Source organism: Conger conger, chromosome 7 (genome assembly GCF_963514075.1).
Source record: "Conger conger chromosome 7, fConCon1.1, whole genome shotgun sequence".
Lineage (NCBI taxonomy): Eukaryota > Metazoa > Chordata > Actinopteri > Anguilliformes > Congridae > Conger > Conger conger.
In genome coordinates, this window is record NC_083766.1 from 10,746,951 (window position 1) to 10,774,858 (window position 27,908).

Consider the following 27,908-nt stretch of genomic DNA (forward strand, 5'->3'; position numbering starts at 1 on the left):
AACACTGCATGTGAAAATTAGACCAAAGGCCACAGAAGGCCTTTGTAAGTATTGCCCAAGATTCTTCAGTTGCTGGAGACCAGAGGCAGGGCTTCCTGAGACCCAGCAGGTTTTATTATTGGTTCTGTTGAATTAGGCGCTCATTAAGAGCCTTAACAGTGAAACCGCAGATAATCAGCTTATGCCCTCACACGCGTTACGACGTGCGACGAAGACAAAATGTCTGAGTGGAAGTGAGATGTGAGCATTAGTGTAGTAGTGTGGACATGGGTTTCAGCTTTGTCAGTAGTGCAGTGTAGTGCAGCGTACATGGGGGTCTGTTTTAATGTTGTGTGTGGGTGGAAGAAGAGTGGATGCATAATACAGGCGGTGAAATTTCCCATAGCACAACCCTCTCCCCTTGAGAACTCAGTATCTGCACAGCTCCTTGTTCATCTGTTCAGATTGCTGTTACTTCTTCACTTTTAGGGGCATTCATATTGACTCCTTGTCTTTGGTGGTAGCCATATATATTTGAGGAGTTTCATACAGGGGAATTCCTCCTTAACTGCTTCATAAACTACTACAGTCCAGTGTGGCTGTACATTAATCTTTTTTGTGGAAAATTTTGGCAACCTTTGCCTCCCACCCACAGCTCACAGCTATTGTATTTGGATGTGGCCTGCCGGCGTGGTTGTAGTCGAGGCAGAGGTTGAAAAATATTATGCTTTCCCATTCTCAGGCTATCATTCTGCCTTCATGATATATTCTTCCCTTTCCCTGTTTAAATCTCTGTTCTTTCCATCTAACTTTCTTTTAACTTGTTTATTTTTGACACCCATCTGGTCATTAATTGTCCATAATTTATTATAATTTGAATTATTTATTTTTATTCTTATTAATTATTATTTCTATTTAATGATTTACTCTACTTTCTCGAATTTTCTCTATTCTTCATCATCATAGTCACCCTCCCGTCCCACCCCCAATCTTATCTTCTCATCCATGTTTCATCCCAGCAGTGTGTAGAATGTCACAATACTGTGACATACAGTGTGTAAAATGCTGGTGTATTGTAACTTGCAGTACAGTTTCACCCATATCTAATACATGCCCATTTTAAGAGCTCCAGCCAAATCAAATGGAAATGGGTTACGTGACAAAACGACATGGTCACATCTTGGCCGATGTCCCATTTCTTGGAACTTTTCACGGTCTTGTTTATGAGTCTGTTATTACTAGAGCAAACTGCGCTGCTTTTTGTGAGGGAAATATATTTCCACCATTTCTCATTTATAGTCTTCTAAGCATTTTCACCTCTTAACTAGCCAAGAGGAACACCGATTCATGAACTGATATCAGTGTCTCTATTTCAAAATAAAAACAGTGTAGAAGTCAGAGAACTTGCCCCTATCTCTTCAGATGAACCCTCCGTGCACCTCAGACATTGCTCTTGGTGTGTGGCAGCAGGCAAATTTTTTGAAACAACAGCTGTTTGATGGAACACCAAATGATTTGCGATGGGAAAACACCGACGTTGCCTTATATAGAATAGTACTCTAGAATCTCAAAGATGATTCTGTGATTCAGCTAGGAGAATGTAAGATAAGGCTCCAATGCATCACTTTGAAATGCAGTGAGTAACTGATGCAGAATAAGTACCTTTTATGTGCCAAGGAAGGGTCACCAAGGCAGGAGCCTTTTGTAGTGTTCACCTCGTTAAATGACCTACAGTAAGTCAAAAGAAGACTTTTAAAATGAAAAGAGTGATGCAAGATTGAAAGATAAAATGAAGCTTTTGGACTAGTTGCTTTTCATTTGCATATAAAAGCGGGATCTAAAAATAAGACTAAATTGAACATTTACACTGCAAAATGAATATTCTGGTTTTAGCCACATAAGGCTTATAATGTAGAATTCTGCTACATAATGATGTAGATCAAACTTCAAAATGAATATTCAAGTGCACATTTTTAGTCTATGTAAAGACTATAATGTAGAATTCTGCTGTACAACGATGCTGTACACCTCTGCTCCCTCTCCGCACAGAGACAGATCCCAGCAAGGATCCACCTTCCACCTGGGCCTCACGCAGACTGATGCAAGAGAGAGGAGAGAACCAGACTTCCAAACCATCGCATACACGTAAGCATCAACTAACCCAGGCCAAAGGGTGAACTGAAATCACCCAAAATTAACCATTTCATGACTTGCAGTGAAACCTGTGTACAGCCTCCTCCAAAAGTATTGCAACAGTGAGGGCAATTCCTTTGTTTTTGCAATACGCTGAATACATTTGGGGTTGAGAAAAAGCTTCAGCTTTTATTTCCTGGTATTTACACCTTGACTACTTAGAACATAGCACCTTTGATATCAGACTACCCATTTTTTAGGTGAGCAAAATAAAGTCAATGAAAGTAAATAACACTTCATATTTGGTTGCACATCTCTTGCTTGCAATAACTACAATCAAGCCTGTGACATCACCAAACCGTTGTATTCTTCTTTTGTGATGATTTCCCAGGCTTTCAGTTGTTGTTTGTTTCGGGGAGTTTTTCCCCTTCAATCTCCTCTTCAGGAGGTGAAATGCATGCTCAATTGCGTTAAGGTCTGGTGATTGACTTGGCCGGTCTAAAACCTAATGAAGTCATTTGTTTTGTTGGCAGTGTGTTTTGGGTCATTGCTGCATGATGAAGTTCCTCTAAATTATTTTGAACACATTTCTCCGAAAGTTGGCGGACAGAATGTTTTTGTAGACTTCTGAATTCATCTGGCTGCTACCATCATAAGTTACATCATCAATAAAGATTAGTGAGCCCACTCCAGAAGCAGCCATGCAAGCCCAAGCCATGACACTTCCTCCACCATGCTTCACAGATGAGCTTGTATGTTTTGGATCATGAACAAATCCCTTGTTTTTCCACACTTTGGCCTTTCCATCACTTTGGTAGTGGTTCATCTTGGTCTCAGCAGTCCATAAAACCTTTTTCCAAAACTTTTGTGGCTCATCTCTGTACTTCTTTGCAAATTGTAATCTCGCTTCCAATTCTTACTACTGATGAGTGGTTTGCGTCTTGTGGTACAGCCTCTATATTGCTGCTCTCTAAGTCTTCTTTGAACGTTTGATTGAGATACCTTCACTCCTGCCCGGTGGATATCATTTGTGATGTCACTGACTGATGTTTTTGGGTTTTTCTTCACAGATCTCACCATGTTTCTGTCATCAACTGCTGTTGTTTTCCTTGGTCGACCAGTTTGATGTCTGTTGCTCAGTACGCCAGATGTTTATTTCATTTTCAGGACATTCCACATTGTTGTACAAGCTATTCCCAATTATTCCCCTCTTTTGGAAGCTTTAAAATGGTTTGCTTTTCTCCCAAAGACAGCTCTCTTGTCTTCATGTTAGTTTATCTTTTCTAACACAAATGCTGTCTTCACAGGTAAAAACCCAGGGCTGAAACCAAGAGTAGACATTTAGAACTATTTATTGTTTAACCGATCAATCTAACAGGACTCATCTGCACAACAAGAAACACTTGTCACTCACGTTCCAACAATGGAGTATTCTGATACAAAAGATAATAAGTTACTTAACAAATCTAGATAAAAATACCAGGAAATAAAAGCTGACATTTTTATCTGTCATCTCATGTACATCATTTGACCTCAAACTCAATTGTCTTCAGTGTATTGTAGTGTATTGTATTCCAAAGGAATTGACCTTGCTGCTCCAAAACCTTCCGAGGGGACTATGTTCATGCCTATATATTTATATAGGTATTTTCTATGCATGTGCTATAAATGGTCTGCATTTATATAGCACCTCTCTCCAAAGCGCTGTACATTTGATGCTTCTCATTCACCCATTCATAGACACACTCACACACCAACGGCGATTGGCTGCCATGCAAGGTACCAACCAGCTCGTCAGGAGCATTTGGGGGTTAGGTGTCTTGCTCAAGAACACTTTGGCACACCCAGGGTGGGTTTCGAACCGGCAACCCTCCGACTGCCAGACGACTACTCTTACCACCTGAGCCATTGTCACCCCTATATTGTCGCCCCTATATAACCAAATATATGATGTATATGACCGAATGTATTATTGAAATGTAATAATCTCTAAGCATTTTATCCATTCAAAATAATATGGAAGTAGAGCACATGAACATAGAAAAACAGCATTAAACAAATCAGTCAACAAGAGCCCTCCACAGTACTGGAAAACAACTTATATATGGTTTCTGGTTCCCTGTATCCCTAATAGGAAAAAGGAACAGGAAATAACAGCATGGGAATGTGTGTGTGTGTGTGTGTTTGTGTGGTTGTCTGTGCGGTTTGTGTGTGTGTGTGCGTGCGCATGTGTGGGTGCAAGTGTGTATATTTATACTGTTTATAATGTAAACAAGATAATTGTGATATTTACATATGCAAAGAGAAAATATCATTCACTCCTTTAAGGAACAACAAAACAGCAATTTTTTTGAACAAGAAAGAATGCTTTTAGTTATATGTTTGATTGCATATGCATTTGGATTACTTTTATAGAAGGAAACAGTATTAATAGTATTAGAGTGGTACTATGCAACAGTCATAATGATTAATAAATCGTGAAAATTATTGCCCATATCCTCCTGATTTTATGGTAAAATCTTTCTCTCTTTCTCTCTCTCTATCTCTCTATTCCTTAAAAGGGCTCAGGCAACCATGTCTAGCCATAATCAAGTACCATTTGAGGCCCACATTGCTTGGCAACTGATTGTTTAATTAAAAAAAAACTTGGAAAAATCTATGTTTTCAGTCACTGGGGACTGTGCAATGGAGAAAAAAATTACTAAAAAACATGTCTTACAGAAGTATCAATAATGATGGCACAAACATTTATAAAGGATATTTATTTGTTTTACTAAAGAAGATTGTCTGTCCATTGAGTTCATTTTCCACAGAGATTATTTTAGTATTTTGAGTAGAGTACTGAGAACGAAAGTCTGGCAAATCGTCAAAGAATATTTCCCTTGGTTTGTCAAGGGAGCAATTTATAACAGTTGTTGTATAAGCCTTTACACAGTATGTCAGTTAAAATAAGATTGAAGGGTTTGCATAAAATATGTTTCCACTCCCACAACAGTGCAGTATTATCAATTCTCTAATATAGTTCGTGATTTTCATATGAATATATTGTCTGTAAGTCATGTGAACAAATTATCTCAATTGTCTTGTTCCCATACATTTGTTGATGATACATGAGTTTCTGTCATGTGTAAAAACCCAATCAGCCTTGTGTTGGTTTTCAACTATGAATCAAGGTTACTGCTAACTACTATTGATAGAATTGACAAAACAACTTCATGCTGATAGATTCAATGAACTGTAAATATGAATGAGTAAAATCATATGTTTTGACTGTTACAAGTTACTTTTACTTTGTACAAGTTACAAAATACTTACATTTTGTATTGTTTTATTCTGAGGGTCTGATTTAGGGAGCTGACTCTCTGTTCCCTCAGGGACATGGTGGTTAGATGTGTGGAGATCAATGGAGTCCTTTTTTGTTGAACTTTTAATTAGCTGTTTCCCTGGAGAGTCGATTCCAAAGCACAGAATGAAATCCTCAAACGGGGATTTGTTGTCTTCCACATTATTGTCTTCAGACATTACAAACTGAGGTCTGCAGCTGTTTTACTTGAGATTGTATACATGTGTAATTTGTGTTGTGCTTTTGTATTGTTTTGAATTTGACGTTGTAGTCTCTGCTTGCTCCTCCCTTGGCCAGGGCTCCCTTGTAAAAGAGATAACCATTTCAATGGGACTCACCTGGTTAAATAAGGGAGAAATAAAATAAAATTAAAGAAATGTGTTTAAGAGTGACACTGATACATTACATTACATTAATGGAATTTGGCAGACACTCTTATCCAGAGCGACATACAACAAAGTGCATACCCATGACCAGGGATAAGTGCGCTGAAAGACCCTAGAGGGAAGTAGAATTTCAACTGCTACCTGCACAACAAAGATAAGGACCAGGGCCTATTTGATTTTTAATTTTTAAAACAAACAAACAAACAAACAAACAAACAAATGCAAATGTATGACCAAACCCCTTAACTAGCCAAACACTGCTTACCTAGCCAAACTAAAAATACTGATACACAAAAAAGTACATCACAGAAAGACAACAATTAAGGTTCACAGGGAGGTAGGGAGGGACGGGGAGAGGTGCTGCTTGAAGAGGTGCGTCTTCAGTTTGTGCTTGAAGGTGGGAAGAGATTCTACAGTTCTGACCTCAACGGGGAGTTCGTTCCACCACTGTGGAGCCAGAACCAACAGTAGACGTGAGCGTGAGGTGGAAGTTCGGAGAGGGGGAGGGGCTACGTGGCCTGTGGAGGCTGAACGAAGAGGTCTGGCAGGGGTGTAGGGTCTGATGATTTTTTGTAGGTAAGCTGGGGAAGACCCCTTAACTGCTTGGAAGGCTAGCACCAATGTTTTGAATTTGATGCGAGCCATGACAGGCAGCCAGTGGAGGGAAGTAAGCAGGGGGGTGACGTAAGTATTTGGGAAGGTTGAAGACCAGACGAGCTGCTGCATTCTGGATAAGTTGGAAGGGTCTGATGGCAGACGCTGGGAGGCCAGCCAAGAGGGAATTGCAGTAGTCCAGGTGGGACAGAACCATCGCTTGGACCAGGAGCTGGGTCGAGTAGGGGGTGAAAAAGGGGCGGATTCTCCTTATATTGTATAGGATGCCAGACATTTCTCAGTCTGTCCTTCAACTCTCTTAGGATGGGTTCACAACACCCCAAGGAGGTGCAAGACACAATGCTGCATAATCATTGTTTTTCTGGGTACTGATTCACAGCTTGGCTAACTGGTTGTTGACCAGTCATTGATATTATGTGCAGGGGACAGATTGAGTATTTATGTTTTAATGTAACACGCCTGTTGATTACCAATGTGGCAACTTACTTACATTCGAAAATAGCATTGTGCATTGAGTTGAAATTTATACAGAACGGTCTTATACAGAACTTTGGTTTAATAAAAAACAACTCTCATGTTTGAGCTATTAATCAGAAATTCAGAAAAAACCTTTTGGCCAGTTTCACAGACACAGTCTATCCTAGACTAAATTCTACTTTGAACAGAGATTCTCCATAAAGAAAACAATTTAGTCCAGGGCTAAACTTAATCTGTGTCTGTGAAAGAGGCCCATAGTGTTTTTCACCACAGTTCAAAGAAAATACGTAAATTCCCTTTGACATTCCAGAGAATGTGCAGCTATTAGCCAACGGATAACTTCATCAGGGCCTTGTATTGAGATGCACAGACTGATGCAGTGCTGTAATAGGCTTTTTATTGTAGAGCAACAGACATGATAAAGCCAGGCCCACCGGATTGGATTAACAAGGCCTGGTCTGCGAGGGAAGTGGCCAATGACATGTTTTTTTGTTTCCAGAAACATTTTATACAATACCTGCATGTATTTTTCCAGAGGTGGAAAATCTAGCGAGTAGAAAGTAAACATCCAGCCGTGTGTTTATTCCAACCATAAACTCCAGCTAATTAGTTCAACCTTCTGGCTGAAGAATTGTGGTAATTAGCACATCCAGGATATTAAATATTGAGGAGGACTTTCCAATGTGGTTTTTCCATTTCTGGACTTTTCTCTTATTTCATATATAAGTCCATGGAGAGAAGACTCTCCTCATTGCTTAATATCTTGGTATTTGCCATTGGCTCCCTGCTGTTGCCCATCAACAGACCAGTTGCCAAAGTCCAGCCCTTGGTGAGGGGGTCTCCATGGCAACACCTGTGGTAGAGGTAACTTTGATAGGCTTCCCATTTCTCAATGTTTAGTTTCAGATTCCCTGAATTTTTATTGGGAAGGACAAATCATCAATTTTCTTGTGTAAGGTGTCCCAGAGCTTGGTAACTCTAATATCTGGGGTGGCCTGTAGTGTAGTGGTTAATGTAAATGACTGGGACACATGAGGCTGGTGGTTCTAATCCCGGTGTAGCCACAGTAAGAGCCGCACAGCCGTTGGGTCCTTGAGCAAGGCCCTTAACCCTGCATTGCTCCAGGGGAAGATTGTCTCCTGCTTAGTCTAATCAACTGTACGTCGCTCTGGATAAGAGCGTCTGCCAAATGCTAATAATGTAATAATCTGATAGCAATGTGTAAGATTGGTTCACAGCTCTCCTCAACAAAAGCGAATATTTTATGTACAGCATACGTACCCTGTATATGTAATTTTTAGTACTTTTTCAGTTCATACTGTACTGTTATCATCTATGCACAATAAAATGTCCAGTGTTAATTCAACTCTAACAATGGCCTCCAATAAGCACCATATGTAAGAGTTGATTTAACACTGAGCATTTTACTGTGCAGTGCCGACTCATGGCACAAATGGGTAGAAGAGCCTCATGCTTGATGACCATTAATGGGATGCAGTCCATGCAGACTGGGAAGTAATGTAGTGGGTGTGGAGTATCCAGGCTACATCTATGGAGTGCCGTGATTGCTAGCTGTAGTCGCATGGTTAGGTTTCAGCTGGGTCTTCCACCCCAGAGCCCATTGTTTTGTCCTCTCCTCCCCCACAGCGATTGACGAGTTCCCGGCGGACATCTTCACCAAGGAGCAGCGGAAACGCGGGGCGGTACTGCTGCACGTGCTCTGTGTGAGCGTCCTCGTCTTACCGCTCAGTCTCAGTGTATAATTAGTGCGTCCACATCATCGTTTGTGTCATACATCCCTGGTGTCACCGCTCCTCACAGCCATACGCTTTAAAGCCATGTCACACAAATGTTGCCCATTATTGTCATTCCTATGGCCCCGTCAATTATCTACAGTCCTGGGGCCTCATTTATATAGTGGATGTATGATCAAATTATCATAATAGATAGATACTATTTAGCTAGCAAACGAGGTAGGAGAGTGGTCGGATAAGGCAAGAATTGCTGGGCTGATTGGCATGTTCTAATCATATGTTATGTTATGTTATGTTATGTTATGTTATGTTATGTTTTAATACTTGAGTAAGTAATTATTTAGAAATTCTACATTGAAATGGATGTCTCTGCATAAAGTTTATACTTGATAGGTTAATGAGCTGCTGTTTTGTGGAGGTACTGCACATTTGACGGATATGCGTGAATACCCTAAAGTCGATTCTGTTTTCAATTTAAGAGTAACATATGATTGCTAATCAATTTCAGGGATAGAACGTGCAAGACAATGCAACCTTATTTAGATGAAAATGGCTAATATTTTCAGGTAATTGTAAAGCAGGTTGACATGGGTTCATAATCAAGTTCATTTGAGATTTATACAGTATATAACAGGTTCATAAGAGGCAGATATGCCACGTTAAACCATCTTGGGAAATTATCTTAAGGTTAGTTTGAATCCAAGAACATTTATTTTATATATGATGCGCCAGGTGTATACAGTGGGCTCCAGAATTGTGGGCATCCCTAATAGAAAATAAGAAAAAAAGCTGTGAACAACACAGATAATAATCTGTATATGTTATGGTCAAACATATAGGAAAACTATATACTTGTCTTTTATTTCAATGCATTTATTTTCATGATTCAATGTCTGAAAACGTCCGTATCAAAATTATTGGCACCCTTAACAATTATTGTAGATAAAACTTCAATTGGCAATAAAATGTATTCTCAGTCTAAAGGAAGTGTTATTATATATTGTGCCATTACATCACTTTCTGTTTAACTAAAATGGAGATGGGGGCAGTAAAGAACCCACAGATTGCAGGCGTTGGTCGTAATCTCAAAAAACAACCATAAGATGCCACCCCCAGATCAGCAAACTATTTGAAAAGATTGCACAAAGAAAGCACATATGAGCACAAGAAACTGGTGGTTTCTGGAATTATGATTGGTGGTCAAATGAGACCAAAATGTAATGGATGGAATTGCCCATAAACACCATCAGTATGTTTTGAAGCAAAAGGTAAACGGTTACAAGGCAAAGGTAACCAAATATGGAGGTGGGTCACTGATGTTTTGGGGGTGTTTTCTGCCAGTGGTCCAGGGGTACTAGTTAGGATCAATGGCACAATTAATTCTACAAAGTACTGAGACATTTTGGCAGAAAACCTGGTAGCCTCTAAGAGGCTGTGGACCAAACATACATTTAACATCCACGCAGAAAAGTAAAAGCAACATCCATGTTCTGTGATGGCCATCTCAGTCTCCGGACTTAAATCCCATTGACAACCTGTGGTCTGAACTGAGGGCAGTCCATTTGCACAAGCCCAAGGATATTAATGATCTGGAAAAGTTCTGCATGGAGCAATGGTCAAAACAATGGTGACAATAATTGTGAAACCTGTTCATTTTTTGAAAAATGCATTTGGTTGAATCCATTGAATCGTTTATAAAGCACAATGTTGAAAAATGAAGTACAGTACTTTTTTTCTTACAGTTTTTTTTGTACATATTCATCAAGGATGCCAATAATTTTAAAGCCCACTGTACATGCAGCATCTTTTCCCGTCATCTCCTAACCTTAAGACTAATCAGTTTTAATATTTTACCATGTTTAATTGATTTGGTTACACTAAGTAGAATTTTTTATTTATAATTCATAGTATCTGTCCCTTTCTCACTGTTCCCTGCGACTTTTGGTCCCCACCAGGCCATCTACATGTTCTACGCTCTTGCTATAGTCTGCGATGAATACTTTGTCCCTTCACTGGAGAAGATATCAGAGGTGAGAACTACATTACAAGTCCTATTCTCTGAAACCCTTTCTTTCTAAAGCGTGAAAGCCAGCCAGCGTTAATTCCACTTCAGTTCATTCTATTCACGGATTAATTGCATAATGCTTGAGTAGGAGATTTCAGTGAATGAAAAGAGTTTGAAAAGAATATTTTCTCTCTTTGTCTCTCTCCCTGCTGTTCCGGCTCAGAACCTGCACCTCAGTGAGGATGTGGCAGGGGCAACCTTCATGGCAGCAGGAAGCTCTGCTCCAGAGCTGTTTACTTCTCTGATTGGTCAGTGTAACATGGTTCTTCTCTGATTGGTCAGTGTAGCACGGTTCTTAACTTGTTCATACATTAACATGAATTGACACACACACATTTTGTAGCGCTTCATCTAAAGAGCACAAATGAGACAGTAACAGGATTTATGCACCACAAAATAGTTTGTGCACATGTTGGAGGGATGTGAAGACATGGAATAAGGAGGCTTCTTTGTCTCCTGTGGTGTCACAGAAGAAGTAATGGTCATAAGTTGTATGCACGTCAGGATTATCAGTCCCCTGCGGTAATGCAGATGACTCTTCCTCTCTGACAGCCGTGTTCATCACTAAAGGAGATGTGGGAGTGGGCACCATTGTGGGCTCTGCCGTTTTCAACATCCTCGTCATCATCGGGGTGTGTGGACTCTTTGCAGGACAGGTAACCTGTAGCCTTTCTTTCGGGCCATGTTCATGACGATCATGTTGGTCTGGCTGAGCTTTGAAAGCTTGCCCAAGGCCTGAATATGACAATTCTTCTACACATTGGGCGCAGGAAAGTATAATGAGTGTTTATGTAGTAATTAAATTAATATTTTTACTGTACATTACATTAAATTATTGGCATTTGGCAGACGCTCTTATCCAGAGCGTCGTACAGTTGATTAGACTTAGCAGGAGACAATCCTCCCCAGGAGCAATGCAGGGTTAAGGGCCTTGCTCAAGGGCCCAACGGCTTTGCGGCTCTTATTGTGGCTACACCAGGGATCGAACCACCGACCTTGCGTATCCCAGGCATGTACCTTAACCAGTACGCTACAGGCCACTGTAGAAATGAATTACTCACACTTCGGTACAGTGCTGAACCCTGATGTCCATTACCCTGCATTACAGTTGTGTGTGGCCTTTGCATGTCAGCAGTGTGCCTCCCCTCTGCCTCTGTAGAGTGTGTCTTTGACCTGGTGGCCTCTTTTCCGGGACTCTCTCTTCTACATCTTCTCTGTGCTTGCCTTGATTTTGGTGAGTGTGAAGATTACCATTGAGTACAGTATGTATATGTCCATGAGCATATTTTATTCCACTGCCATTGGTATTATGATTAATAATATAATAAATACTAAACCATGTGGTGTTGTATCATGTATCACTAGCAATTTAGTTCAGAAATATCAATAGCATATGTGGTAGTAGTAGAATCAATCAATAGTAGAATTGTAATACTCAGAATTTGGCAACTTCAGAAGTATTCACTGTATGAAATAACAATAATGTAAAGAGAGAAAAATATAAATAACATTGTTTGCAATGGGGCAAGTGTAAATTACAGTGAAAAGAATTCAGTAAATTATTGAGCATCATTGAGCATCATTACTTGAGTAGCTGTATCTGCATGTGTTTATTCAATGATAGGCCTTAGTTGGCATTGCTTCCTCTGTTGTCTAAATAATATGCCATTTCTTTGCCTTCCACCAAATCGGGTCCGTAAATATTTGGACAGTGACACAGTTTTGTTGTTTTCACTCTGTACTTTTGCTCTGTAAACAAATAGTTTAAATAAAACTGTCATGATGTGGTTAAAGTGCAGGCCTTCAATTTGAGACTATTTACATCCATATTGGTGAATGTAGGAATATTCCTCCCAGCGGAAAATAGTAATTGGTTGAATTTACACAACCTGAAATAAAGTTGTCATATTCAATATTTTGTTTGCAAAACCTTTGCAGTGAACAACTGCCTGAAGTCTATGACCCATAGACATCACCCAGTGCTCTGTATCTTCCCTGCTGATGCTCTGCCAGGGCTGTAACACAACATTCTTCAGCTCCTTCTTGTTTCAGGGGCTATTTGCCTTCAGTCTGCAAGTGAAAAACATGCTTAATTGGATTGAGGTCAGTTGATTGACTTGGGCAAGGGGACAATGTCAAGAACATTCCCCTTTTTGGCCCGAAAAACACCTTGGTTGCATTGGCTGTATGTATTGGATCTTTGCCCTGCTGCATGATTAAGCTTTGTCCAGTCAGTTTTGATGCATTTGCTATGATCTGCGCAGCCAAGATGTTTCTGTATACTTTGGCATTCATCCTGCTGCTGCCATCAGCAGTGACATCATCAATGAACACAAGTGAGCCAGTTCCGTTGGCAGCCATACCTGCACGAGCTATAACACTACATCCACCTTGCTTGACAGACGAGGTGATGTGCTTTGGATCATGACCTTTTTTTTAACACTTCCCAGGGGGTTTGCATCTTGTTGAGAGGTTGTCATCTTCTCTTGATTGTCGTCTTTGGCACATCTATGCCTACGTCCTGGAGAGTGTTCTTGATCTGTTGAATAGTTACAAAGGGATTTTTCTTCATCATTCAAAAGATTCTTCTGTCATCTACTACACTGGTTTTCCATGGTCTACCAGGTCATTTGCCATTGCTGAGCTCACCGATGCGTTCTTACTCGATTAATTTCACTTCAAAGTGATTGGGAATTTTGAGGTTTTTAAGGCCCTCAAAGCCTTCATCTGTTGAAGATTGGTGCAGACATCATTGTGCCTCCCATTTACACATATATCCAGTGGCGAAATTTCAAATATTTTGAAAGCTGCCTACGTTACGCCCTTGCACAAAGGTGGAGATAATTATCTCAGCCTACAACTAAATTGTCTATACTTGCAAGTTTTGGAAAAATGTGTCAATGTATAGTTGAAACATTTTCTCTCCATTAATTCTACCTCATCGTACTATCAATCTAGCTTTAGAACTCAAGCACAGTACAGCCATTGCTGCATCTAGGGTCATTAGTGATATTCATGATGCTCAGGATAAGACAAATCACTGTGTTTCACTTTTTAAAGATTTGTCAAAAGCTTTTGATACTGTTGACCTTGCTCTGCTGTTGCACATATTGCAAAAAATAGGTCTATGTCCACAGGCTTTAGACTGGTTTCAAAATGACGTTTTAGAGAGAAATGCTTGAGTTCAGAATTTAAAAACAATACAAAAGGTCTCCCACAAGGTTCAATCTTTCGGGAGTTACAATTGGCAAATGGAAGGTTTAAAACTGAATACAAAAAAGGCATAATTAATGGTCTTTTCTCTTCTGCCAAATTGAAAGGGTCTCCTGATATAAGCATTCGGATTGATGAAGAATGTTCTTTTCAATTTTTAACATTGGCTAAGAAATTGAAATTTTCAGAACAAATCTTGCTTTTCTTTTGCAGTAAGGAAGGATCCTGTGCAAACCAGCAACCAGTTTACCCTTAAGGTGCTGGATACAGTATATCTTGGTGTATTAAGATTTATAACTAATGCTTGACCACCCATCACTGTGACATATATGCCATGATACAGGGGACCTCTAGATTCTAGGAGGCTGCAACATTGGTGTGCATTTGTATACAAAGCTGGCTTGTTACCCATTTATGTATGCTCTTATTTGGTAAGATCATTTCAGAGTTACAGTCTCCATTCAGTCTTTGTCGACACACACTGTATCAAAAGTGAGAACTGAGATGGGCCTTTTCCCATAATGCACTTATATCCTGGAATACAAAAGACCATTAGACTAGGAGAGACAGTCTCTCTTCCTGAGTTTAAGGCTCTGATTGAGCACCATACATGTGACCGCTGTTCCTGCTTTTAACTTGGATTTTGATTCATCGTAATTTTATATTGAACGCATTGTAACTCGTAACTGTTAATCGCACACGTCATGTTTCACTGTGACCTTCTTGCCAGGCCACCCTCACAAAAGAGGTTTTTAACCTCAAGGATCTTGCCTGGTTAAATAAGTGTTAATAAACAGAAACGGCAACAATTCCGACACTGTTCATCCAATATGGATATAAAAACCCTCAAATTAAAGCTCGAAGTCTGTGTTATTGGCATTGTTTCATTTCAAATTCAATGTGCTTGCATACGGATCCAAAACAACAAAAAATGTGTCACTGTCCAAATACTTATGGACTGCACTATATGTGCAATCTAAACACATGACTGCAGTTGTTTCCTATGATGTTTCATTAACTAGAGTAAATAGAGATGTCATAGATGTTTCCTAATCACAGGCTCTACAAAACCCAGTCGACTACATGTAGGGCCCTACTAATCAAAATTTCTAGAAAAAATACTTTCAATTGTAGCCAGTGTATCCAGACAAAGTCAAAGTATAACCACTATAATAGTAATGGGACAGATGGAAATTATATTATTTTTTGTTTCTTTCCATAGGTCATCTATGATGAAAGAGTTGTCTGGTGAGTGCAACAACTTAATGAATTTCTGTTACTGTTAATAACATTACATAGCATAAAAAAGTAGAAGCAATGAGGGCCTGTTTCTGTCTTGTCGTTTGCTGTCTACAGGGTGATTCTCTTTGCGCCTGTCTCCAGTCTTAAAATAAAAATCCAGAAAATGTAGTGTCATAGAGCTCTAACAGTTACACATGGATTGCATATATATATAGTCTCATTCTAACTGCGGTTTCTCACATGCAGGTGGGAGTCTGTTCTTCTGATTTCCCTGTACGGACTCTACATCCTCATAATGACGTGAGTGTCACAGCTGCAGGTATACGGGTGCCACACACTCCCCCAGGTGTCCCTGTCACCCTAATCAACAACCTTTATTCACCCTGGACAGATGATTATGTCATGGAATTTATATATGCTGTTCACTGACGGCACTGATTCTACTGGACCCGACATCTATTGCACAGCAGGAACCCAGGGATCTTTTATGGGCTACCACAATACCATGTCCTGCTGCCCCTTGAATGAAACAAAATAACACGATAAAATACTAAAGAATCTTCCAGTGCGCAGCAATTCTACAGGCAAATACATGTTAATGAGAGAGGTCAGGAGAGAAGGGCCAGACTGGTCGAAGCTGACAGGACGGTCACAGTTAAGGAAAATGACCACGCATTACAACAGCGGTATGCAGAAGAGCATCTCTGAATACACGTGTCAAACCTCTAAGTGGGTAGGCTAAAGCAGTAGAAGACCAATGAGTATAAAAAATACCTAAAATACCTAAAAGTGCTCACAGAGTGTACAGTACCAGTCAAAAGTTTGGACACACCTTGCCCTTTTCTGATTTTTCTGATTCTTGACAAAGTATAACATTACAGAATTCACATGTGGTCAAAGTGCAGATTCTAAGCTTTTATTTAACTGGATTTTTATACATTTTGGTTTCACCATGTAGTAATTACAGACACAGCTATGAAGAGTTCAATGTCAGTGTGTATGTCTGCCTGTCTGTCTTTATCAACATACAGAGGAATAAGATATGTGTTGATATTAAGGTGTGAAGTGAACTCTTGTTAATAATCCCAGGTTTAACGTCAAGATTTGGAGGTTTGTGGAGCAGGAGTGCGGGCGTCCTGACCAGTGTTGTGTCAAGAACAGGCGCCTTCCAGACAGAGAGTTGGGAGAGGGGGGAGAGAATTCGGACACTTCTGATGTCCTCCTCAGGAGGGGTGTGTATTACTGTGTCTTCATCACTGTCTACGTTTTCCTATATTTGGATGTGGTTTTATGTCTGTATGCAGCAGACCTGGGTCAAATACTGACAAGATCAATGGAGCACAGAAAAGTATTTGAATCCGAAACAGTTACGTATTTGACCCACGTCTGGCATGCAGGCTGTAACTGTAACTACTGTAGTGCCTCTCTCCATTGATGCTTACATGTCTGTTACATGTGCTCACCCTATTCTACTGTAGTGTTACTCAGACTGTGTGCAGTATTTCAGATTGAAACAGGTGAAGGGGCCACAGTTGAAAATGATTTGTGGATAAATCTGGTACAATACATGATCATTATATATTAAACATTAACAACCCTAAAAGCAAATGACATAATGACATAAAAAGGAAAGTGCTGCCTTATGACAGTGCTGTCTGTGTGTGTGTGTGTGTGTGTGTGTGTGTGTGATTGGTGACGCATGGCGCCCCCTGCAGGTCAGTGTTCTGGGCAGGAGTCTCCTGTGGTGATGGTGGATGAGCTCCTAAGCCTCCACCCTCACCAGCTGTCGTTCTCCGAGGCCGGCCTACGCATCATGATCACTCCCCACTTCTCCCCCCGAACCCGCCTCAGCATGGCTGGCCGCATGCTCATCAATGAGGTACTGCACTTATTACAGTGAAAGATATCATTTATATTTAAATGTATATTTATATTTGATTAATTAAGATTTTATTTTGATTTAGAGTGGCAACATTATTTTAATGAGCCAATTGAATATTAAAATGATCAAATGAAAAAAACACTAAATGAATGCTTAATTGGAGTTGAATATACACTCTTATTGGTCTTCTGCTGCTGTAGCCTATCCACTTAGAGTTGTGATGCGTTGTGTGTTCAGAGATGCTCTCCTGCATACCACTGTTGTAATGTGTGGTTATTTGCATTACTGTTACCTTCCATTCAGCTTTGACCAGTCTGGTCCTTCTCCTCTGACCTCTCTCATTAACAACACGTTTTTTCCCGCAGAACTGTTGTTCAATAGATGTTTTTTTGTTTTCAACACCATTCTCTGCAAACTCTACTGTTGTGTGTGAAAATCGCAGGAGATCAGCATGTTTACATTTAGTTGCTGCCACATGCTGTTCTCACTGAGTGTAAATTCCATGAAACACTTAAACAAAGTTGGCTATAAATAGGGCATACAGAGCTTAGACATTTGTTGCTATGGTTGCTATGGTACCTCTCTTTGCATTACATTTACATTTATTGCTTTAATAGAACATTTGGCACAATGCAGAGCCGATTTCTTTGGTGAGGCTCACAAGTCAGTTCTGACTGCTTCTTCTTGCACAAAACATTGTGGCAAAGAAGATAGTTCTAATATATATTTTAACATTCACAAAGTCGCTGTAGCACACACAGTCATAAAAATTTTTTTTTTTAACTGATCATGTGTAGACTACACAGGTATTTTAGGGGCTTTGATTTATGTTAATCAGGTTTTGTGCACACGCATTTTGTTTATTATTGATTGGTATTCATCAACATAGCCATGGATGTGGGAGAAAAAGCTGTGTCTACGCCTGTTTGATAAATCTTCCGATTTCCGCACGCATTTCCGAAAATATTGATAAATGAGGCCCAAAGTGTTCGGTAATCCAATGTTGTACCTGTGAGTTCTGCAAAAAAGTGCTCAGAGGTACATATATGCCACGAGACTGGGTTGGTTTTAGCATATACGTATAGTCACGGTATTGAAAGTGAGAAGATCTTTGAATGGCCGCCCCTCTCCCCCCCCCCCCCCCCCCCCCCTCAGAGGCAGAGGCTCATCCGCAGCCCCGGGGGGAGCAGTGACAGTGACACGGGCCTCGGGGACTCCCCGGTGAAGCCCAGCAGATCCGGGCTCAGGCCAGACGAGTCTCTGGTGATCGAGAATGGACGGAGCCCCGAAAACGAGACGCTGCCTCTGGAGGAGCCGGGGAGGGGGGAGCCCGACGAACCCGCGGCGGTGAAGGGAGAGTCGAGCGCGGAGAGTCCCGAGGAGGAGGAGGACGACGGGGAAGGCACTTTCAGGCCGCTGAAAATGCCAAGTGAGCATGGAACGCTAAAGTCATTAGTCCACACGTGTATCTGAGTTCTCCTGTTAGGGCCAGACCTGGGTCAAATTAGGAACTATTTTGGATTCAAATTCACTCTGTCTGGTATATTGGAATCTATGAAATACTGTCAAAAAGTGGAAAGCACACCTTCTGGTCCTCTTGGTTGGCTCAATTGCACCAGAGCTGGTCAAACCATGTTGAGTATGGAGCTGGTCTGAACTGGTGAACCAGCTACCAGCTGTTTCAAAACTATTTGAGCTGTTTTTGTCAGCAGGGTTAGGGTATCAGATTTCTGCAAACTGCAGAACAAAGCCTGCCCATCCTGGCTGCTTCTAAAATGGCACATTCAGGTGCATGTATTAATGTTGATCATGAACTTGTTCAATAATCTATGACACTGTTGTAATAAGCAATGTAGTAAGCCCTCTACATAACTACTCTATATACTGTCTGTGTTGCTGTTGCTTGTCTTTTTGATGCCTGGCATTTGTGTCTGCTAACTAGTGTAGTGTGTGCAGCCCCTGTGTAGAGTATGTGCTGGCTGGTGTTTCCTCTTTAGGGTGACTATGACCCTGCCCAGAGTGCTGTGGTCCTCAGAAGGTCCCTAGATACTGTGATGTGCTGCGGTTTCTAGGTCCAACTGTGTATGTATGTATCTATATGAGACAGCCCTGCCGTAAAATCCAGCTATGCCATCTTGACCAGCTTCAGCATTAAGCTGGTCTAGCTGGGTATGAGTTGGTCAACCAGGGTGGCCAAGCTGATCATAAGCTGGTCTACCTGGGTATGAGCTGGTCAACCAAAGCCTGGTTTCAAAGCCTAGCTTCAGGTGTTGTTTTCAGATGGGAGTGTCATTGTGTGTTGTATCCATATGAGCTCTGAAGAAATTAGCTTCATACCTTACTGGACATCATTTCACATATTCTTTTGGCCAGTTCACCTCTTATAAAGAATCTTTGTCCTTTATACATTTTGACTGCATCTGAAACCTCCACATCTAAAACCCCCCTTGATACCTCAGCCTAAATGTCTTTATTCTATTCCGCACCCTGTCATCTGGAATTAGGCTTCTTCCCTTCTCCAATTCCACCTCACTCAGAACATCCTCATAGCTCAACTGAAAAAGGCATCATTCTATGCTGTGTCGTTCATTTGGACCTCAGCCATGTGTACTGATATTCTCCCCAGCCAGCCTGCCAATGTGCACAGCCTTGCCATTGGTATTAGCCAAAGGTAGTCAAAGGTAGCCATTGTGGTTTGCTATTAAATCAAATCAGTTTTATTTGTGTAGCGCTCTGTACAGAGAACTGACAGAAAGACCATTTACAAAGTAACAGAGGGGGAATTGGGAAAAAACAGGCCAGAAAAGTTGCGAGAGAAAAACACTCAAGTGGTGGCAAGAAGGGGGAGCCCATCCTCTGCTGGCATGGTGTAAAGTGCAGGAATATAATTAGGGATCTTTCACAACAAATACCCAAATGGGTTGAACAGGTTAGAGTTGAGGTACTAAACTAGCAGGTAAAGTAGAGAGTCCAAATGAAGGGATGAATAACATGCGGTTCAGAGAGGTGGCCTGATGCATCTGGGACTCAACATTTTCTGCTTAAGAATTGATTTCCATGGCAGTACTTACTAAAAGTTACTTCCTACCCATGGAAAGAAGGAAGAATGGAATGTACAGTAGTGTACAACCTCCTCAAACCCCCCAGGACCAAGCTCCGCACAATGGGGGATCGGGCATTCTGCTCGGCCGCTCCCAGTTTGTGGAATGCTCTCCCCGACCACCTAAGGGCTCCACAGACTGTGGATACTTTTAAACGAGGTCTAAAAACCTACCTTTTTTTCTAGAGCCTTCTGCTAGATAAAAAAAAAAAATGTTCTCATGTTTTGTATTTCTTTTTTAGCACTTCTAAAATGTATTATTATTATTATTAGTAGTGTGCAGTGATGATTATACACCACCATGTTTGTCTAAAAGGGGTCCTAATATATTACTTCTGTAAAAAAAAATTGTGAAAATGTATTGAACAATATTAGGCAATATATTAATATTGTAGGCAATGAGAACAAAAAAATCATTCCCTCAATTACAGTGGGGTAAAAATATGGCTAATAAACAAAAACACTGACTTTTGCATAGCATGAATGCATGTTTGAATGCAGGATTGTTGGTGCTAAACAATTTGTTTAAACTGGTTTGAAGCAACATTATTCTGCAAAATTACTTCTGATGGTCAGTTGTTCAGTAGTATTTAAGGTAACACAAACAGTGTCACAGTGTTAAACACGGTGGCACGACGGAAGGAACTCTCTGAGATTGTTCATAGCCACATTGTAGCCTTACATGATGCCGGTTGGTCACTTGATGAAAAGAATCTTCTGGTGACATAAAAGTTATGACTTGGCCCGCTCAAAGTCCAGGCCTTAATCCGATTGAGCAAATCTGGGATTTTCTGGATACCAAGATAAATAAATCTGTTGTAACATCGAAAGATTCTCTTTGGAATGAACTTCAAACCATATTGAATGGTTTAACGAGTGAAGAAATAAAAAAATGTGTGAACGATTAAATGCAAAGCAAAGGGTGGCCACACTAGATATGGACTTTTTTTTCTCCAAAAGAGACTATTATTTTTGTTTTCACAATATTTTGTTATCTGTTTACTTATTTTCATCTACATGAACCAATATTACATTCAATAAATACTTGAATAGTACTTGGTTTCTGATTTATCGTCATTGTGTTAAGTGTTTAATCATCACTGCACACTACTGTACCCTGTAAGCTGGCATATGGTCCTATATTGGCGAGTGCTTTGTGCGACAGTGTACATGTTTGCCCGTTCTGTATCAGGGGGTTGCTGTGCTCGGGTGAAGTGGCTGGTGTCCTGGCCCCTGTCCTTCCTGCTGTACTGCACTGTGCCCAACTGTGTGCTGCCACGCTGGCGCCGCTGGTTCATGGTCACATTTGCGTGCTCCACGCTGTGGATTGCCTTCTTCTCCTACCTCATGGTGTGGATGGTAAGAGCCTTCTAAGAACCTGTGTCAGGTTAAAGTGGGGTTTAGCTAATCTGAGGTGAGCTGACTCTGTGCAGAGGACACTCATTTTCCTTGTCTGAGCATCAAGATTCTGGCTTTCTGGTCTTGTTAGCACTCTCGCAACATTGCTCTCACAAAGAAAATTCAGAGTGCATGGCTGTACATGTAGGGGCTAATAATATTTAATGCCATTTTGAAGATTCATGGGGATTTTTATATGTGATGTTTATTGTGATGTGTTTTCTATATCGCTGTAGGCATATACCTGGCTACTCTACTTGTAGACTTATTTTTTCTGCTAACTTGACAACTCAGGAGAGAGAACACTTAGAAATGTTTTCTCAATGGCATTGGGGACAATAAAAGGATGGATGTGGAGGATCTCTGAAACATATTCATTACCAGGCTACTGAATTTGATGTTGTGTCTGTTGTTGTCATCTGCAGTGGTAGTGGTTAAGAAACATGGAACCAACAAGACCATTTCTGCAGCTAGTCTGCTGATAGCACTGAAAGTATCTGTGTTAGCTTTGTTTGTAGTGCACTGTATGAGAGAATGGAAATGTTGGGAGCAGTATGTTGGTGAAGGATCTGCGATTCCTTAATGCCTCTCTGTTCTCACCAGGTCACCATCATCAGTGACACTCTTGGCATCCCCACCTTCATCATGGGCATCACCTTCCTGGCAGCAGGCACCAGCGTCCCTGACTGCATGGCCAGTCTTATTGTCGCCCGGCAAGGTGCCTGAAGTCACTCCCTCTGTCACAGGATTTCTCTCCTTCTCTTCCCTCTTTCATTTTTAAGACATTTTAAGACAAGTGATCCTCTATTTTTTATTTCAATTTTGAATGCTACATCAAATTTGCTTGTCCACTCCATTGGTGCAATGGCCATTTAGTAGACGTATATGAAGCAAAAGCACTTACTGCTGGTCAATTATTCTTTTTAACCTGTAGTCAGATGAGGTAACCTCTAGTTGTAGGACTACACTTTATGCAGACCTGATTCAGATAGGCTCCAGACACCCATTTGAGGGACCTCTTTTTGGGTGCCAAGGCTACAGTTGCCAGTGGTATAGTCAGGGTTTGATTCCATATCGTGCTGCACATCACAGCGTTAATGTTGGGGTTTGAGCTGGACACAACACCATGTCCTTCATTGATGAACCTATCTATGCCTCTTTCTCTCAGTCATTCCCTCTGTCCTCCTTCATCTCTCCATGTTCAGGTATGGGGGACATGGCTGTGTCCAACTCCATTGGCAGCAATATCTTTGACATCCTTTTGGGGCTGGGCTTCCCCTGGACTCTACGCACCCTAGTGGTGGACTTCAACTCATCAGTGGGTTCTTTCTCCCTTTTCCTCAATTCATATTCTCTTTATCGATCCAAAATTATATGCTTTGCTCTGTAGTTAATGTGAATTTGTATCTAATTTATTTGATACTATGTATGCAATTTTAGTTGACTGGTGTCTGCCTCTGGCAGGTCTCCATCAACAACAAAGGATTAGTGTATTCTGTCATCCTGCTGCTTGCCTCGGTCTGTCTCACAGTAAGTATTGAATTATTGGGGTAGCAAGTGTCACAAAAAAACAATAATTTAATAGACTACTTTCAGTTGACTCATGGAATTGGTAAGGTATGAAGGGAAAACACCACATTATTTAATTCTGTCAGATATATCAATTACAAGCTAAATACAGTACATTCCCCCTAGCTGGATTGCTTGGAGGAATGTATTTAGGAATGCTTTTCAGAGTATTACCAGAAGTTATTGAACACATACAGCACAGTCCATAAGTATTTGGACAGTGGTACAATTTCAGTTATTTTGGCTCTGTACTTCAGCACATTAGATTTGAAATGAAACAGTGAATATGAGGTTAAAGTTCAGTCATATTGGGTGATCCATGTTGGAATTACAGTGGGCTCCAGAATTATTGATACTCCTGACTGACAATGCCCAAAAAATGCTTACAATACAGAAAATAAACAATATGATTTCTGAGATAAACATGTGAGTGTATTATTAATGTTTCAATGGAACTAACCAAAATCGAACAAAAAAATAGATTTAATCAAATCAAGGTTCCATTATTATTGGCACGTTTGGTTCATTACTTGGTGCATCCACCTCAAAGATAGCACCATGGAGTCTTTTCCATTAAGGAATTAAAGGACATTTAGGAACACATCTTGAGGGATTTTTCCTCGCAAGATCCTTAACATTCTTGGGTTTAGCTTATCAACTGCCCTCTTCAGTTCAGCCCACAGGTTTTCGATTGGATTGTCGTCCAGCGCCTGAGATGGCCATTGCAGAACATTGATTTTGTTGTCACAGAACCATTTCTGTGAGGATTTTATTGCCATTTGATTTCATTGGCATCTATTATTGCCATTTGACAACATGAGGGACAGCCTTCTGCCAAGGAAAGTCCAGGAAACCATTATAAGGCTGAACAATAAGGGAAAAAACGAGCTTAGCCATAGAAACAGAGCACTGCTGTATGTTTAGGATCATTGCCTTGATGGGAGATGAAGTGCTGTCTAATGAGTTGGAGGCATTTGGAGTTGGAGTTGGAGGAGATAATCCTCTTCTGTGAGTACACTTCACAATTAATTCTGCTGTTACATACAGCAGGAACTTGTAAACTATCAATTGCAGCAAGGACTTCCCAGTCTGTACAGTTGGTCTTTCAGGCCCCGGTGTAGCCATGATAAAGATCTGTGCAGCTGATAAGCCATTGAGCAAGGCCCATAACCCAACATTGCTCCAGGGGGGATTGTCCCCTTCGTAGTCTAAATAACTTTAAGTCACTTTGGATTCATATTTCCATTTCAAATCCAGTGTGCTGGAGTTCACAGCCAAAAGAACAGAAATTGTACCACTGTCAAAATACTTATCGACTGCACTGTATATATAAAACTGCTTAATCTATCATCAGACTCATGTCAGCCATTTTTTTTAAAGAAAAAGTATATGGAGTATATACCAAAGATATTAATAGAAAGACGAGCATTGGATTGTTGAATGTCTGAATATCTCTCTCTCTCTTTCTCTCTCTCTCTCAGGTGTTGAGTGTACATCTGAACCACTGGAAGTTGGACAAGCGGTTGGGCTATTGCTTGCTGTTTCTCTATGCCATTTTCCTTCTCTGCTCTGTACTGTTCGGATTATAAAATATCCAACGCAGAAGACCGTTCCGCATCTCCTGCTTGTTATAATCTTCATTGGAAGCCCAGTCAGAAGTTCCTACCGTGCATGTTCTGAGACGCGTAATGGTATCACGCTGTTCTGGTGAAAAAGGAAGCTGTAAATGGTTTGTTATTTTCTCTCAATATAGTGTTGTCCTGCTGATTTTAGATTATTTTTTTGTTTTAAAAAGGAGATACTATTTATACGTTTAATAATCATTAATAATAATTATTTGTCTGATCACTTTTAGAGTGGGGAAGATTATAAATAATATGGTAATTCTAATGGTCCTGCCATATCTACAGAGGTACAGAATACCTATGCTGTACAGTAGAGGTTCTGGTAAAATTAATCAATGAACAGGCAGATACAGTAATGTACTTTGAAGGCGTTTGGCACAAATCGTTTAAACCAGCTTCCCAGTAACACTTTAACATTGGCAGTTGTTAACTGGGGTTTCCCTGCTGTCATGCGTGAGTCTCATCCTTTGTGATGGGATTGGTAATGGTACAGGGGTCTATGAAACTGAAGATGAAGTTGACTGAAAAACTGATATATTTCTGTGCCCACAAGCCAAATTCTGCTGATATGATTTATTCATAATTTCTGCTTCACTGCTCCACAGCTTTCTCTTGGCACTGACCATGAAAGTACAAAACACTGAAACTTTGAAGTATATTTAGAGTAGTGTTATTACTGTTTAATGTGCTAATATAGTGAATGAATGTTGCCACTTTTGATGACTTGTGTACAGGTTTTAATATTATTCACCACCTTTAGGTACGATCATTGTTTTGAGTCAAGATTAGCTCTCACAGTATATTTATAGGTGTGTATTAATATTATCATTATTTAGGAAGTCAACGAAATCTCACCAAATTTTTGCTAAAGGTTTGCACAATGTTTTACATACTTTTATAAGATTGAAGAATGAGAATATACTTTTTTTTATTTCATAATGACTGAATTATGTGGATTATCTTCCTAACTTTTACTATTTGCATGGTTTTGTTACAAGGTTATAGTAAAACCCGAAATTTGTTACCATTCCACCTCCACCAATCACGAGAATGCACTGAGTCACCTGTTAAGCCACTGTTTAACTAGAGCAGTGAGCTACAACAGCATATTCACATTTTAAGTACAACTGAAAAAGGACTCAACAAAACCAGGCTGATTTTTATTTTAATTAGAAGCCAAATAATATCCAAACCTCTAAGCCTTTTATTCTGCTGTGGTCCCAGCGTAGCTCTGGTGTTTGTTTTAATCACATGGACTTTTATTGTATTGTAATAATATAAAGGAAGTTATGACAGACAGGAAATAAATGATTGTTTATGCTACTACTGTGGGAGTAGTAGAGTAATAGACTCCCTGTTTTAAGCCCAGACGTTTGTCATTTGTCTCCGTGGCTGAGCTTAAAGCTTCCTTCCTTTCAAGACTGTGATGTTATGCTATTGGACACTGCCTTGTCTGCTGTGTTTTTCTGAGAGAGTAGGGGGGTTGGAATGTGTGTTTGTAACTGTAAGTAGGTTTCTTTAGAATTTTTTATCAGCTTCTAAATTGACCTAAGGACTTAACTGTTTCGTGGCATACACAACTTTCTTGTCTCTGTAATATTGTGACATTTTTTACAGTGTCATAAGACGTTCATGATTTGTATTTTATCTGGGGTAGGATATCCTAGATATGTGTAAGCCAAACTGAGTATCTGAAGGACATGGATGGTGTTTGCAATAGGTGGCCAAATGAATCCCCATGGATAACAACTCTTGAACAAGCTAGAACAAGCTAGATGAAAAAGCTACTTTAGTATTTTCCCGAAACAATAGCCATTGGCACTTAAGCTCCTGCTTTCATATGCCATGTGTGTCCCTGTTGTGTGATGGTCAGTAGTACTGTGCTGTTCAGTTTCTGTACTAATTCCTGTTGTATGCAGGAGCTCAGTCAAGTAATCAAGTAATCAGTCAAATGAACTGGTCGATAACATATGCTGTGTATGTGTAGCATCTACTGCAGTTTGAAATAACTAACAGGGGGAACCAGGAACCTGTGTGAATCCCCTAATGGGCTGTGCGTGACTTCTGAAGCTTTTAGAGCCTCTGTGACTCGAGAGAGAGACATGCCTGCATGATTAAAATGAGGGGTTTGTGAAGTGTGCTAGAACGACACAAGTACAGCAAAATATAATGGTGTAATGTTATGTTCTTAAAGGACAGTATTAAACAAGGGACTGCTTCAGGACATATTCAGCTGTATAAAAGGATAGCATGTACATGTGGAATTCACTCGTGATAAGGGTGTCTACATAAAACGCTCATGATATGAAACCAAAAAAAGATCTGCCGTGATTTGTTTTGAGTGTTCGTGTTTTTCTTGTCTTTTTATTTCGTTATTTATTTTTCTTCTGGCTGAAATTCACAGAAAAATAATGTCTGTACAAAAATACTCGAGCTATGAAAAAATGACACACGTGATGTTGGAAATTTGACTAAATGTCACCATCAGCCATGCTGTCAGCAGGGCATCTGTCTGTTGTTTTTCTAGAGAGAGGAGAACAGACAAATTGAAGAATACGCCCTGGATTTTTACAGAAAGGACCAGCAGGGGGCGGGTGTTCTGGCAACAGTGTGCCGAGTTGTTGGTTTGAGCCTCCGGTTGGCACATACAGTAGGGATGCTGACCTGCATCTGGAAAGATTGAAGTTGGGAACCCTGCTTTTGGGCCCTTGAGAAAGACCCTTAACCCAAAAACTGCTCCAGGGGCCTTAGCCCTGTTCTCTCTCTCTCTCACCTCACTTTCAGCTGTTCTCTCTGGCATTTCTCCCAGGGCATCCTTGCGAAAGAGAACATGTTCTCAGAGGATCTCCCCTTTTTCATAAAAGCAAAAAGCAGCAAAGCATTATTTGAAGGCTTGTTTGCAATGATTTTTTAGTTTTGGATGCACTAGTCCCTTTGGTTGCTTTTTACCTTCTCTTGTGATGTATGGGTTGATTTACAGAAGTTTTGCTGTATGTTGTTGAGTGCAATAAAGTATGTGCAATACCTTGGAATAATCATACTTATTTATTTCATGTTTTAATGAGCTTACATGTCTATTTGTACATCGTCAAAGAGTATTTATGGGGAATACATACATACATACATA

The 27,908-nt window shown here is 40.3% G+C and overlaps 1 protein-coding gene across 1 annotated transcript in view; it reads left to right on the forward strand.

Moving 5' to 3' along the window:
* Positions 1–27,816, forward strand: part of LOC133132671 (sodium/potassium/calcium exchanger 3-like) — a 31,564-nt gene extending 3,748 nt beyond the window's left edge. Inside the window, exons 2-17 of the mRNA XM_061248303.1 lie at positions 2,029–2,124; positions 8,581–8,657; positions 10,643–10,717; positions 10,916–11,000; positions 11,305–11,408; positions 11,912–11,986; positions 15,188–15,213; positions 15,454–15,507; positions 16,297–16,439; positions 16,923–17,086; positions 18,245–18,518; positions 21,382–21,548; positions 22,191–22,305; positions 22,793–22,905; positions 23,052–23,117; positions 24,638–27,816. Of these exons, the coding sequence (XP_061104287.1) occupies positions 2,029–2,124; positions 8,581–8,657; positions 10,643–10,717; positions 10,916–11,000; positions 11,305–11,408; positions 11,912–11,986; positions 15,188–15,213; positions 15,454–15,507; positions 16,297–16,439; positions 16,923–17,086; positions 18,245–18,518; positions 21,382–21,548; positions 22,191–22,305; positions 22,793–22,905; positions 23,052–23,117; positions 24,638–24,745 (1,742 nt within the window). The 3' untranslated portion in view covers positions 24,746–27,816. The remainder of the gene's footprint in view (positions 1–2,028; positions 2,125–8,580; positions 8,658–10,642; positions 10,718–10,915; positions 11,001–11,304; positions 11,409–11,911; positions 11,987–15,187; positions 15,214–15,453; positions 15,508–16,296; positions 16,440–16,922; positions 17,087–18,244; positions 18,519–21,381; positions 21,549–22,190; positions 22,306–22,792; positions 22,906–23,051; positions 23,118–24,637) is intronic.
* The last annotated feature ends 92 nt before the right edge of the window (positions 27,817–27,908 follow it).